The following is a 16087-nucleotide window of genomic DNA, read 5'->3' as shown; positions in this document are numbered from 1 at the left end:
TGATTTGGATTGTTGCAGTTCTATTGGAAGCTATTCTTTATCTAAGAAGTTGTGAACATTGATTTGGATTAATGTCTGGTTGAACACTCTTTGCTGTCTAAGGAGCTAAAAACAGTGTCTGATTTGGATAGTTATAGTCCCGTTGGAATATCTTATTTGCAAACCTGCGAACACTGTGTAATTTGGATTGTTGCAGACTGGTTGAACGCTTTTGTTTTTCCAGGAAGCTGCAAACACTGTCTGATTTGGATTGTTATATTCCCATTGGACTCTTTTCTTTAAAAAAAACTGCGAGCACTGTGTGATTTGGATTGTTACAGACTGGTTGAACGCTTTTGGTTTCCAGGAAGCTGTAAACAATGTCTGATTTGGATTGTTACAGTATGTTTGAAAGCTTCTGGCAAATGTTTAAGAAGGAAAACTCTTTCATCACACACAGAAGTGATTCCCCATGCATGAAAAAGAAAGCAAACTGCCATTTCTTGGTCCCACATGCCAGGAATAGTGTATTTTCATGAGAAAGTAATGCCTGGAAGGAACCGTTTCCGAATTGTAGCCTCCTCGCTGTACCTGGGGAGAAGGATGCTGACGTCACAGAGCAATACATCCGGAGAAAGACGTCTCCAGCGGGCCTGTTCAATGATTCACGTGGGAACCGGAGAACGTCCCCGATGCTGTTGATGCCCGGATGATGGCGCAGTGGGACTCGCCGAAGAAGTGATGCTCAAAGACGCAGAAGGAGGCAATAGTTGATTTCTTCGGAGGAATGGAACTTGTTCGGGGAAATTGAAAAGTTCCGTCCTTCCATTACTACCCTGCGTCACATGTAGATTTGGCCTTTCCAGACCAAATAGAATGATTTCACTGTATATTCTCGGGAATAATGATGTTAAATTAAGTCACCAATGGAAGAAAGCAAATACAGAAATTATCTTTAATTTTTAGGGATAGGACGAAAGGAAGAGTGTTGCAACTTAAGAATTTCTAAGAATTCTGCCGTACGAGAAACTTACTTACTTGAGGGGGCGAGGGCTTCTATTATCACTAAAATTCAAGAAGCCATTTTGTTATTGAATAACGGAAACACATGTTGATTATATATATACACACAGTTATTTATTAATTATAATAATTACAAAAATTAAATCATTAACAAAAAATAATAACCAATTACTTCATGATTGTCATACGCATATTTTACCATTCACTAGAACTCACATAAACCATAATAATTTTTCATTCGTGTCTTTTTGTTTGTAGAGGTATAAATGCTTATTAATTATAATAATTACAAAAATTACATCATTACCAGCCAATTTTATACTGTCACTGGCATGAGTGTCTCCAATTACACGCATTGAAAGATAGCACCTGATAGACCCACCAAGTTCATTTTGTCTCCTATTTACATTAAATATATGTTTTTATAAACACAAAAATAATAGAGAAATATTTGGAACATCCTAATGAACAATGTACTTTTTTCATTTTTTTGTAAAACATTTCACAGTTGAAAAATGAAAATAATAAAAGTTGTGGGCCTGACAGCCCCCCCCCCCCCTTCGGGTAAGCTATAGTTAAGACAAAAAAATATCAACACTTGCAAATCCAATGAATGATCTAAGATTTTTTTAAAAAATCACTCCTCTCCTCAGAAATAAAATGGATAATACCTAGGTACAACAATGCCACAGCCAATCTTTCATTTAGTCTGCGTCACATTATCAGCAAATGAATTACTAGGTTCATGAAGGTGCCACTTGCCATCTTCATTTTCTTAGGAAATGCTCTTCAACACTTTCATTCATAGTTTCACATCAAGGTTTGCACGTTGTAACATGCAGAGAAGGCATGTGAGAGATGTGGAGGCAGAATCCTACGCATTCACAATCTTGGCATTTCTGGAGGTTAAGCAATCAGGCCCACGCTCCGGCCGCCTTTACACCCAAAATTGCTCCAAGGTACCCATTTATTAGAGGATGGGCGAACCCCAGAGCCGCTCCACGCATGAACATTGCTATATAAATTTCCATCTGCAATCACTCGCCCCGGGAATCGAATCTGGATCTCCCGCGTGGCTGTCAGACGCCGTACCGACTTTTCTGTTTTCATGGAAGAAAACTCTTGTCATTCTCCTTCACATCTTTCACATAATTTTGACGTAATTCTCTACTTCTTCACTCAGGACACACACGCACAGAAACATCCATGTCTTACCCAGGATTCGAACACGGAACCCCTGGCGTCGTGGCGCACTGCGATAGTCACTCCGCCACGGAGGTCGACAACTTGAAAACCGCAGCTCTATTCTTTTCACTAAAATTCTTATATTATGCAATTTTACGTGCATTGTGAACAAATGTTCAGGTAGAGATCAAATCAGTTCTATGTGCAGCTCATAGCAGCTATGTGTAATGGATAATATTAATTTTATTTCCTTTAAATCCTTGCATTGATAACACTGACTCTGAAACGAACGCTGTCCTATTTCGTTGGAGATGTCCTATTTCTCAAAGCTCATGAAATAAAACGAATGAGGCCCATCTACGCCTGAGGTTGAACCAACAAATGAGATAACAACTAACTGAGGTGGATACCTTTGTTGGAGAGAACAGATCGTGCTAAAGCTTAGGCAAATACTGTTTCTCCTCAAAGCCCCATATTTACTCAAGCATACATTCAGACGAAATCTGAGTCTAAGGTTTATAAATACGCTTTTTCAGCTGTTCGAAACTATTATAATCCCAGGTCCAGGTTGTGAGGAGGATGATAGAGAACGTAGATGATCGCTGCATGTGACTTGCCGTTATCATGCAGCAAGACGACCATTTGACGCAGCAATTATATATTTGTTAGCCATAATATTTCTTCAGTATAATTCCGCTGACCGATAGATTTCAGTGTGTATTCTTGGCATGGAGAAATCAGATCATTTCGATGTATGTGCATGAATACATGCCCTATTGAAAAATTATGTCCTAAATTTGTTGTCGCAACTAGCGGCGTCTGGTGGCCAGACTTGCAATCAACGCATTACGTTCTTTGGCATGAGCTTTATGTAATATTTTAGTTACGTTGTGCGTTTTGTCTATTTATTTGTAGACTCATTCTCGAACATTTGTTGAATGATCATCTAAACTAGTGCGTTGCTTCCTCTAGCGTCAACCACAGAAATGGATTTCCGGAGTCGAACTCAATTGTCTCATTACAAGCTTGTTCATTTTGGAAATTTTGTGTGATTTTTATCCTCAATATTGTTGGACTCTAAATATTTTTATTTTTCGTTTGTTTATTTCCAGAACTTTGCCACGCCGCAACGAAGATTCAGGCGTCGTTTAGAGGTCACATGGCCAGAAAACAAGTGGACAAATCAAAGCAAGAAACGGACCTTAGCAAAGACCTCGAGAATCTCAACACGAAGGTAAGTTCTCCCTGTAATAGTCAATGGATATACAGGATGTTTCACTCGCTCTCGGCCCCTGATTTTTGCTTATAAAAATCAAACTATTGGTCATAATTTAATGAAATTTGCTACGGACATATCTTGCTGTATGAAAAGCGTGGTGACGTCATTGGATATGGCGCCACAGTCTCTCTAGTCCTTGCGTAGGCATGCGCGCGCGTCTGGCCGATGCTGCGGTAAAATGCCAATTGCACGGACGTGTGCTTTCAGTCTGAGATCTTGGTCCTTCTGTTGTGACGCACCTGGTAGTGGTTCGTGTTTGTTCGGGTTCGGTCGAAAGTTCGTGCTTTCAATCATTGGATCGTGATTACAGTACAGTTACAGAGCAGTACAGTATGAGTCGGTACCAAGTGGAATTTTAGTTTGTTTTTTATAAGTGAAAATCAGGGGCGGAGAGCAAGTGGAACACCCTGTACTTTATTCACAGTGGCTCACACATATAATTTATTGACAGTATATCTTAGGCCTATTGACAATAGTTCCCACCGCAGACATATCTTATTAACACTGGCTCCTACCACAGATATACCTCATTGACAATGGCCCCTACTACAGATATAATTTATTAACAATGATTCCTACCAAAGATACACTTCATTGACAATGGCTCCTACCACTAATATACGTTATTGAAAATGGCTCTTACTAAAGATACCAGTATACCGCCGGCCTCCGTGGCGGAGTGGTATGCACAGCCCGCTACGGCGCCAGGGGTCCCGGGTTCGAATCCCTGCCTGGGTATGGATTTTCTTTGTGAGTGTCCCTTTATTAATTTCATCATATCATAACTCATCTTCATCTTCGCGATTAGCCAAGTGGATCTATGTGCTGTAATGACGTAATCGCACACACACAAAGTCAAAGTCATGTGTAATATATAATATATATATATATATATATATATATATATATATATATATCTTATATATATATATATATATATATATATATACATTAATATTACGATTTAGTAATTAAGAAATTATATACTTAATTCCAGCTATCTTTTGGCAGTTCATAAATTATTATTATAGATCCCCCAAAACCGGTTTCAGGGCAATAATGAATAATTGTATGAGAATTAATGAAACTTCAAATGAAATTACACGTATCGAATTAGTCGCTAGCCCGAAATTCAATCTACAGAGAAGAGCTGTAGCCATCCTCTGCCCTGTCCATCGAGACGTCCATGCTTGTTGAGTGAATAACATCAGGCGTGTTCCTCACAACGCACATTACATGGTTATATAAGTTGTAGGTACATATCAAATGTAATTACTCAAATCACATCACAAAATTATGATTAGTCGGCAATCATAAATATTTCTGTGGGTATTATGACACATGCGTCGATTCTATATGGAACTAGAGCAGCATGATGATAACTAACCATATTTCCATAAACATGTGTTGACATCGTGAAATTTCTAGTAATATAATTATTAACCATTAGTGTTTTGTTAACACAAGATTGGCAACATTGAATACTATTGTATGTGATAAACATTCTTAGAATAAGTACAGCCACATTCCCTTTCTCCATAGCATTGTTGTCGTGGAAAAGTTAGATACCAAGTTTACGTTAAGCCTTTGCCTTTGGTTCGAATAGGCTAAATGGAATTGCACATGTTGAATAGGAAGTGTATCGTGCAATCTGACCAACAGAAATGTGCCTGCAGCGGGAATTGAACACGGTACCCTCGATTACAAGGTGTAACAGGTAACTAGAATGCTATCGAGGAGCCTTAAACTAAACATAAGTTGTATTTACTTCTCAGTAATTACTCGGGCAAAATTTTGTTCTCGAAATATAAATGATTTGAAGCTCAGTACCGTCCAGGATTGCCCTGTTGGCCACAATATTCACATACTTATATTTACACACACATGCATACACAAATATACGGGAACACGCAATTCCCCGCATCTACACATACACACACATACGCATTTTAGATATGTGAAATTACTTAAAAAAGTGTCCTTCTTGGCCCACTTGATAGTATGTATAAGAAATATATGCTGCCTGTATCTGCCTTCAGTGAACGTTCCCATTGCATTCTGTATGTTTAAAATGGACTGTGAAACAACAATTGATTCTTGTACAGTGTTCGTTAGGCAAAGGACCTGAAGATAAACATATCGACAGAAATATCAGCTCTGCCCTCTAGATGTGGGTAAAAAGCAAACAAGTTTGTCAACAGCTGTTGAGCTTTGTGACCGCCTACGTGTCCAATTTGGATTAAATCAGAATAGCGCAACATGTTTATCAGAGTGCCTATCCGTTTGTGCTACAAGTTTTACTGCAGAAAAAGTGAAGGATTATTATTAATGTGTTAATTGAAGACTAAAATTGGTAAACGCTGTAAATGCACAATAATTCAAACACCGTTTTCCACGTTAAACTGTGAAATGTGTCATGCTTTATAATGTGGTAAACGTGAAATGTGGCTGGTAGCTCTCTAAGTAGTTCAAAGGGCGTGTAAAGAGGTCACTAGTGTGCACGTTCTTACGGGCTGATGTGCGGAACGATGCGATTTCCCAACACTTTCGCTTTTGGCACTTACAACGTTTACCACTTTTAGTCCTCGATTCTCTTTATGATATTTACTTCCTCCCTGCTGAATTTTCAACAGCAAGGGGTTTCATTCGGTAGATTCGTTGTCACCGTAAAAATTCGTTCATTTAAGTTGCCCTCATTGAAATTCTAGGTACATAATAGTCAGTTCGTTATGACCGCATTTACGTTCTGGATTTTATCTCCAAGCTATTCAGGGAGTCTATTAACTTTGCTGCGCAGGCGCAGAGAAGATTGTGATGAGTGGGTGCAGCCTATTCTGTGACGTCAGATTGAGGATGCGTGGTGAGATGCGCTGTAGCTTTCTGGGCATGCGCAGAAGAAGTGGGAGGTGCTTGTTCCTTTTAATGTCACGTGTTTGACTCGCATCTTGCGCACTTATGATTCGGTACTTCTGAAAATAAAATATGTATGTCTTTCTTTCGATCCACCAACTCTCAATATTTCCATCAGACATTCCTCTGACAATATAATATCTTGCATTCATATTCCTTGATATTTTGTAAGTTGTTCCTTTCTGCTACTGCGCAAAACAGATTGTGATCAGTGGGTGGAGCCTATTCTGTGACGTCTGATTGAGGATGCGTGGTGGAATGCGCTGTAGCTTTCTAGTGGGGTGCCTGCTCCTTTTATGGTCATGTGTTTTGACTCACATCGCCTGCTTACCTATGCTGTCTGTATCTGCCTTCCTTTCCCACATTTATCTACACCTTTACAACTTTACAACTTGCGTTCATATTCCGTGATATTTTAAAAGTTGTTTTCATGTTGGTTTTTGTATCTAGAAGGGAAAGAATCACTTTTCACATCATAGTTTCCTATTGGTCTTGATGGTCCCGGGTTTGATACCCGGTGGAGGCACAAGTGGTTCAGATCCCACTTTAAACTGTAGGTCCAGTCCCGATTAGCCTTACTGTGCATAAAGTGGACTTAAAACAGCAACTCAAACGAAATTAAACCTATTGACCTTGAAAGCAAGGCTGAAAGAACCGTCTTTGAAGTGCGGCTAAAGGTTGGGCAACTCTGTACGAAATGGCGCCTATTTGTCCTACTTCTCGATAGATAAGATGCGCCTCTCTTTTTTGCACCAATCCACAAATCGGAGCGCGGGAAAAAAGAGGACTAGGAAATCCAGATAAGAAACCTATGCTCTGATCTTGGTAGAACTTCCTGAGGCAACATCTCTCAGTGACAGGACCAATTTGTCCCTGGATCCTAAAAGGAGGATAAAAAAGGGTAGCCGGGGGGGGGGGGGGCAACGAGGAAGACCGCTGGAAACTGGTGCTGTTTCCACTTCACCTGGGCCAAGATGCCGGATTTGAAAATGACGAGGGTAAAGATAAATCAGGATCTCTAACGAGGCATCGATCCTGCCCCTTCCACAAAACACCTCCAACAAGCCCGTGGGCGGGCGTGGCTTCTTCTGCTTCTTTTTTTAAAACTTCTCTTTTTTATACGTGTTAGAATGTTTCCCGAAGTCAATATTTTATTTCCCTTGCCAGTGTATGAAAGCAAGTTAGAGGATTAGCTGCTGGCGAAAAGGGAAGGTAAAGGTTGAGATCCCAGAGGATAGTCCACTTTACCATTTTTTGTTGCGGAGACGGAGGGGGGTGGGAGTGGGAAGTTTCTTCAAGTAAGGTCATTATGGGTGCTCCTGCTGTTCTCACCTCGCGCTCGATTATATAACGAGACGAGAACGACACAGTTTAAGATTAATTCCAGAAAAATATCAACCTTGATGGTCAAAATTAGATGAACGTAGATTGTTTTAAAGGAGAACATCATTAGATTGCGAATATACAGTACATGTGTTTCTAAACTTTAAAAAAATTCTAAGTATTATTCCACGAACTTTGTTTCAGAAAAAGCAGATTCAGAATATGTTGCCAATTGTGACTATCTGTTACCTTCAAATTCATTTTTATATATTGCTGCCAGAATGCATTTGAAGAAATTTTTGCTGTGCAAGAAGAAAGACTGTTTCTTTTAAATTTCCTATGTCATATATTTTTTCATAATGTTTCAATAATCATATACAATGAAAAAAATACAAAAACTGCTTCTTAAGTGTCAGTCTTTTACCTCTGGAATTGCTCTTAAACAGAATTCGTTATAGAATATATGCTAGCAGGAATGCTTGGAATTGCTATTTTGATACCAGAAATTATTTCACATGAAAAAATATCACGAAATATTTTGTAAATGCATGAACTTGCCATCGAAAACAAACGGAAGCTTCAGGATTCGATTCTCTCCCTAATCATCGATGTACATTAATTCTATCTGACAAACATCATGCATCCTCATCGTCCCAATAATCAAACGAGGCAGAAAAGCCACGCAAAATAGCTAAGTAAAACATAATTGCATGATTACATTTATATTTTGGTTATTTAACATAGATTTTTCTTCCCCTTTTGATTAATCTTAACGATACGGATGAACGATGGTTACATGAAGCGGCAAACACCAAAGAACGGCCACGCCCTCTTCGGACCTTGAACCAATGACCTTCGGCTTACATCCACTTCAGAGTATAGAGTTGTATTCTGTAAAAAATGAATGTAGTACTGTTTTATTGTTAATAGTACTACCCATTTGTACTCATCATTTCGATTTTATGGTCAGGTGGCCCCTGTGTAAAAATTAGATTTGATATGATTAGCATTGAGTACACTGAAAAAATGGCCTCCAAACCACACAGACCTCCTGAGACCACTGTCTGTGTCTTCAATGCCTCTCTCCCTTGTAGCTTGCTTCTACGATTTGAATTTAGCTACCTTTATACCACTTTAAACTTAAGGCTTGTAAAATAGGATGCTAATTCCAAATTCGTACTTCCAGAGATATGATGAACACTACAACACTAACGATAAAGGCCTCATCCATAGAGAACACAGATTTTCCCATTTCTAGAAGTATACATATTATCATTTTGCAAATGTGTATAGATTATATGAAATATTTTACTGATCTCATATTGTTATCAAATTTAAGTAGAAAAGTAGTTTAGAACTTAATATGTTTGTAGAGATTGTTATTTTGCGAGTTGAAAAATCCAGTAAGAAGAAGAAGGGCAACTTGCAACAATTTGTAAACCAATTACAAGTATTTAAAATAATTGTTGTTCTTAAAATCACTGGATTGTTTCCATTAACAGAACTTTAAATGCCGAAGAAACTTGTTTAACTAGATGTGTCTTTTTCAGTTGACGTTATTTATCAATATTCTGAAATATTTAGTTTCTGAAACTCGTTAGGAAATAATTTTGTTTCGAAGAAGATCGACTAAGCTAATTTAACAAGTTCACTTACATAAACACACAAACATACAGAGAGAGAGAGAATTCGAAGCAATGTTTGTTTGTTTGTGTTTTTCCCAACAGGAACTGTTCGTTTTAAAAACGTATTTCACATACCGACAGATTTTTGTTTGTTCTGATATGCTGAACTAAATTGAATAATTGTGCAATAATTGTAATAATATACTGTTTATATATGATATATAATGCTATAAATTTTGTAAGGACATGTGTATAAATTATACGAGAAATCTTATTCGTCTCAACCTAAATTATGTAAAAGTAAAAAGTATTTTCAGTTTCTTCATATTTTTTTTCAAAGTGAGGACTCAGATGCTAGCAATAGGCAACAACATTTTGTTATTATTTTTATGCCCCACTATGAAATAAATTTACTATGCTTCCAGTATCTGTAGAATAGTCTACATATATGAAAGTTGTTGGAAGATGTGAAATGTCACAAGCAACAGAATAAAGCATCACTAAGTTGTTATTATTATATCAACCTTTAAAAAGCTGAGAAAATCTAGAGAACTCTAATCAGATAAAGTTCACTCATTTATAGCCTAAAATATTTCTAAAATGAGTTCATTACTATACCCACTCATTGTTTTCTTAGCTTTGCGTTACTTTCATATGCGAATAATCAATTGCAAGCATATATTCTGGGCGACGGAGGAGCCAGTCTGACTGTGTAATAGTTCAGGTAGCCATTAGACAAATACTTTAACAAATTGTATGTTTGGTGGTATTTAGTGTAAAGTAATAAACATTGAGGACATTTAAATAAAATTATCACTTTGAGATTAGTGTCAAGGATACTGGCAGTTAGACGGGGATTCAAAAAAATATATATTCTGCCAGGAATAATTTCTTTGTTGGGGGGGGGTGTCCCCGGCATATCCCCGATAATTCGCACACTGAGTAAATATGCAACATGTCGTGAAGGCATATAGGAGGTGTGAAGGTAGGGTGTAACCCATTCACAACCTAGCCCATTTGTGAAGGTGATGTGGTCAGCATCACGTCTCTGGCAGCCTTTCCCTTGCGGGTTGACTGGTACACATTTATTAGAAGCTGGATAAACCCTATAATTTCTCCGTACAAAGGTATTACAGAACAATTCCCACGGAAATCACCCGGCTTGGGGTATGAACCCACGTCTCCCGCATGGCCAGTCAGACGCCCACTGCAGCTCTCTTGGGGTACATATACTTCTTTTTTTATTCCTATACTAATCGCATTTCCAGTTGGCGGCTGGGAAATAACGAATCAGCGATCAGTTGAATTCTCTTCGACTAACATCGGGCATTTTCGTGTCGCAAGGCAAGAGAGAGAGAGAGTTGATCAATGCCGTTACTGGACAAAAGTTGTACAATAGTACACAAAGCACCCAAACAATGTAGAAACAACTGACAAAAGTAGACGTACGCTTGGCAACGTTGGAACGGGAGAGCGAAGTTGCCTTCGCATCTGAGGCCGTTGACACTCATCGAGCGACACGCCCCCGAAGACGATTGGTGCACAGACAGAGCTACGTAGGTCATCCGCCAGTTGGGTCTCCAATCAGTATAGTGGACAGGTACAAAAATATACACTACTCAAAGTCAAATTATCACTATCTCAGTAATATTCTGCAATAAATATATTTCGCTTTGATTGATTGATTTTATTGAATAGTTAGATGCTTCAGCACTTAGGCTATTTTGCACCCGCCACATTATACGTGGTTCAGCCCCTTATCGGAACTAAATTCAGAATCTGTTTCTGAGGACTAATATCCCCTTGTCTATTAAAAACTGAGGCTATAAAGGGGCGCTCAGCACATACGTATAAGGACAGGCACAGGACAACACAGCCCTAGAGAAGATTATACTTGCTGTATACAAGCCTCGTCGGCTTGCAACATTGGGTGTTCTTCGTGGAAGTGACGTTTACTCTTGGGTGCCTTCTCAAACGATCACCCCTTGGCCCTTACACCCATAAAAACACTTATAAAACCTCAATAATTTATAATAACCATTCCCCTCCACTTCCATTGGGACGGGGGTAAAAGTTTGTACTTTTACCATAATATCAGCATACTATAAAATCCCGAACTTGACATCAGTAAGTTATATTAGAAGGCGTCAAAGCGACGGCCTACTCCGGTGTAAATTCCAAACTGCAGGTTCTGTTCTCTGTAGGTCTAACAATATTTCCTGCATCGAAAATGAACAAATACGTTGTTTTTTTACCAGTATATGTTAGGTTAATCCATTCCTTCAGCTGTTACGAAATTAGGAACCACAAGAAAGTCAGAACAATGGAAAGGGGGTAATGTTGTGGAGGGATATGGAGGGAGAGGAATTGTCGTTGTTTTCCGATTTTTCTCCTCCTGTGTAAATGTATCGTACCAAAACTGATGACGTCATATATATACACCTTGGAGTGGTGTGATAAGGTTAGCCTTATATATAAGGGTCACGGCTGGAACACGCGGATTACATTCTTGATATTGAAGTAACTATTCTACTGACAGTTAAGCAACATTTCTCTTTCAGTTTCTGTGCAATGAAATATGAAACTTAACACTGTTGATTAAACATAATTACCCTTAAAACACTTTCCCAGATTTATAGATATAAGTGAACAATTTTGTGTCACGAGTGGGACAGACGGAAGACTACACTGCTTAATGACATTTATATTAATTTCTGTGAATTGTCAAATGATGAAAAACAAATTATTTAAGACAAAGAAAGAAGGTAATTGACCTTTGAATATTCTAGTGCAGTTGAGAGGGAAATGTAACTATTAAAGGAGAAATTTATATTTTTGTATCACGGGTGGGACACAATAGAAAACAAAACTAAATCAAGTAGTTAAAATAACGAAGAATATGTCAAATACCTTCTACCTTCTAACTAAATTCTTTATGATACTTAAATTTTTATGCAAATGACAAACAATGACAATTTTAGATTGTTCTCTCACAAGATAGGACGAAGTTACAGCATTGTATTTACTTTTAAAAAATGAAGTTCAGGAGCACTTTCACATTTTAGCAGTAAAACTCCTAACGTCTGGAGCAAGATGGTTCCAAATAAAATAGCCTTTACCATTTATTGCAAACCGTAGAATGCACTTGCTGTAGGCGCAGGCTGTTGCTCTGGAACTCCAAGTAAATGTTGTCTTCTGCCATACCAGTCTAGTCTTACGGAGATCTTGGTTGCCGATACGACCTTGAAATATCACAAGAATTAGTTCCCTTGAATACGTGTTTCCTGAAATAAATGGTTCGTATTAACAACAATGTCTGAAATCCACTTCATTTGCATCTTTTCACTGAAATATAAGAATGCAAAAGTTTTATCATGAAAATCTAATGAAACTGAACTGGATTCCCATGATAAAGACAATAGGCAAGTCTTCACACACAAATGCACCAATGGCCATGACATTTTACACGGTTTCAGACTCAAGTCAACTACTTCGTTCAGTTTTAAGCTACGTCCTGCACCGTTAAGAGGGAGATTGGATGTTTGAAGACGGGTTGAAGGGTCTAGAAGGATTGTGCCATATATAATTATTTGAAAACGTCATGCCATTTGTACTGTGGGGAAATAGTTCTTGTAAGTGGTACAGTTACACGTCCAATGTATCTTGAAACGTAAGAGAAGGTGTGTATATCAGGCCACTGATCACCAGAAATAGAATTATGGGCAGGTGGGCGTAGTGGTAACGTTGTCGCCTTGTAATCAGGGGGTCTCGGTTGGGGGTACATAATGGTTGGGATCCCATTTTAAACTGTAGATCCAGTCCCGATTAGCCCTTCTGTCTATAAAGTGAACTTAAAGCAAAACTCAAACAATTATCAAGGGAAACCTTATATTTTTCTGTTTCCTATATCCTATGTTAATCATTATTTTTATGAGATATTAACAGACACTTATCAGAATTCCACATGACAACTCGAGGTAATAAAATACAACTTGTGTGTCCCTTTACTGTGTTTGCTATTGATTGATTTGGTATTTTAAGTCCACTTTATGCCCAGTAAGGCTAATTGGGACTGGATCTACAGTTTAAAGTGGGATCCGAGCCACTATGTGTCTCCACCGGGTATCGAACGCGGGACCCCTTGATCACAAGGCGACGACGCTACCACTGCGCCAATCGTGAGGTTCTGTGTTTGCTATTGTATTACATAATTACTACACATTGTATGGTGACATTTGTTTATTTTTGTGTTCTCTTCATCCCCAGTTGGCAGTTGCTTGTTTGTGCGTGCGCGCGCTTGTATGTGCATGTATTGTATTTTATTATTATTTATGTTAAAGAGTTCAGAGAACATAGCAAGAAGATAGGACAACATAAATAAAGATGTTCTCCCAACGCCATCTATTAACAGCTAGAATAAATATTGGAATTGCAGGGGAGGAAGGAAATTCACTTCCTCTCTGGATTTTCTCCCTACCTTAAAATGCCTAAATTCATTCCTAATAGGAGAAAAGGAACTTTCTCATTTCTGAGACAAAATGTATCATTCAGTTAGCATGTTTTCCATTTTCTCCTCACCACACAATGGCACAACATTACAGCCCCTTAAGTTTATATCGTTCCCAATTCCCAAGTAGGAACCAGGCAAGTCTACGTCTTACTGCTATTGTACAGTCAGCGGCAATAAAAATGGGATACCTAGATCCTGAAATACTCTCTTCCCTGCAAGGCGTTATGTGTGTTGCCTAACTCTACGGCGATACTTCTACCACCGCCTTGCAGGCAAGCGAGAATTTCAGGATCTAGGTGTTCCATTTTTATTGCCGGTGACCGTACACACAACCAGGGATAGGGATATACAGGGCACCTGAAAATTCTCACCTGGCGCCTGAATTTTCAAATTCAGTGTTTAAATTATTATTTTTTTAACTTTCGAGTTGGCTTATGGAAATTTCCATTGCCTTTTTTTTAAAAAAAATAGCGAGTAGAGCATGTGTTTTTTAATATTTGTGTGTTTTATATGTCACAAGTATCATTAAATGAGAATAATAAACATACCATTTATAATTATTGTCACTGTTGCTAGCCGAAATTTAAAACATGCTGCAATGTGGTAGAGTCAGTCATATACAGGGTGTATCATAAGTAATTGCGCAAACGGACAAAGTTGAAAGTACACGATAATAGTAGCAAAAAAAGTCTCAGTAAACATGGGTCTGCAAACGAGCCGTTTTCGAGATAATTGCGAATGTGTGGTTACAAGCCGCCACTGACTTCATTGTTTGTAAACGTCGTCCTAGTTGGTAAAATGTACTCTTCGTTGCTGTAAAGTTTCCTTTTCACTACGCAATACAGCACAACTGACATGACTCCCACAGTACGATTAGACTGTGTACTGATTGTATCCATCCTGTTTGATTACAACGCCATCTCTCGGAAATGTTCTGTTTTGTAAACAAAGAGCAAACCTCGGAACGCGCAACGAGTAAAGCACTCGGTGTTTACAAAATGCAATCAGTGACGGCTTCTAATCACACATTCGCACACATTATTAGCATTTTACCAACTAGATTACCAACGACGTTTACAAACAATGAAGTCAGTGGCGACTTGTAACTACACATTCGCAATTATCTCGAAAACGGCTCGTTTGCAGACCCATGTTTACTGAGTCTTTTTTTGCTTCTATTATCGTGTACTTTCAACTGTGTCAGTTTGCGCTATTACTTATGAAACACCCTGTATTAGCATGTATTGCATAGTTATTCATGCTGTTTCCAGTTGAGCCTTCTTTAGGAATATAAAAGCAAGACTTTATAACATCGTAAAATAATTCCAAAACTTGCACTAATATATACTGCAGATATGAGATGGTACCTAGGAATTAATTACTTATATTAATTAATAAATTATAAATATTTTAAGATCATATTTCAAGTGTGTAGATTTATCTTAGCTGGATTAATGACTTTCTTAAACCAAATAAACAAAAAAGGCTGGATCCTAAGAAAAAGGGACTAGCGCGACGCCTGAGTTATATATATATATATATATATATATATATATATATATATATGATATATGAATGGCTTATTGCAGCAAGGGACCTGAGTCACATTTTTGAGGTATCGGAGTTGATGGTATTTTTGATTTTCCTAGTTACAGGCACATCTTTTAGTGCAGAAAGGACGTCAGTCACACGAGGATATAGCCAAGAAAATGCACAGTGAAAAGCGTACTTTAATGCAGAATGGTACCTGAGACACTGACTCGGGTCCTTTTCTGCAATATACGTAGCCGTATTTATACGTTGTACGAACTGTGTACGCTAATCTGTAATGCAGCTCGGGCGGTAAAAATACTGTCAAACTTATTGACACCAGTAACATTATTGATTTCGCAACGTGGTGGCCTCATGTCTACAAAAAAAAATGTGGCATCTGTGAAAACTACCATGTGTTCATACAAGAATAGGCAGTATTTTCAGATTTCCAAGTATCATTACTTTGAATACTGTGTTGAACATAAGGGTACTGTCAAGGTTTCCGAAGTCATCAAAGGTTTGACGTCTCACACCTTCTATCTGTCCAAAGGTGCAAGAATTGTAATTCCTACGCCACGTACGTTCCCAGTTGCACGTATGCCGATCAAGCTTACTAAATTGAAGGACATACGAACTGCCTTGTCGTATGTACCAGACGACGTCAAAGGATTTTATGAAGATATTCTTCAGTGGCCCACTCCAAGCACCAATGAAACAGAC

The 16087-nt window shown here is 38.3% G+C and overlaps 1 protein-coding gene across 3 annotated transcripts in view; it reads left to right on the top strand.

Annotated features, from left to right (window-relative positions):
• Positions 1-16087, top strand: part of LOC145978632 (uncharacterized) — a 495167-nt gene that overhangs the window by 476042 nt on the left and 3038 nt on the right. For all 3 annotated transcript variants that reach the window (XM_083111381.1, XM_083111383.1, XM_083111382.1), the window contains one exon: positions 3300-3421. In XM_083111381.1, the coding sequence (XP_082967507.1) occupies positions 3300-3421 (122 nt within the window). The remainder of the gene's footprint in view (positions 1-3299; positions 3422-16087) is intronic.

Source organism: Lepisma saccharinum, chromosome 25 (assembly GCF_977018435.1).
Source record: "Lepisma saccharinum chromosome 25, izLepSacc3.1, whole genome shotgun sequence".
Taxonomy (NCBI): Eukaryota; Metazoa; Arthropoda; class Insecta; order Zygentoma; family Lepismatidae; genus Lepisma; species Lepisma saccharinum.
Note: the sequence above shows the minus strand (reverse complement) of the source record. Positions and strands in the feature narration are given on the sequence as shown.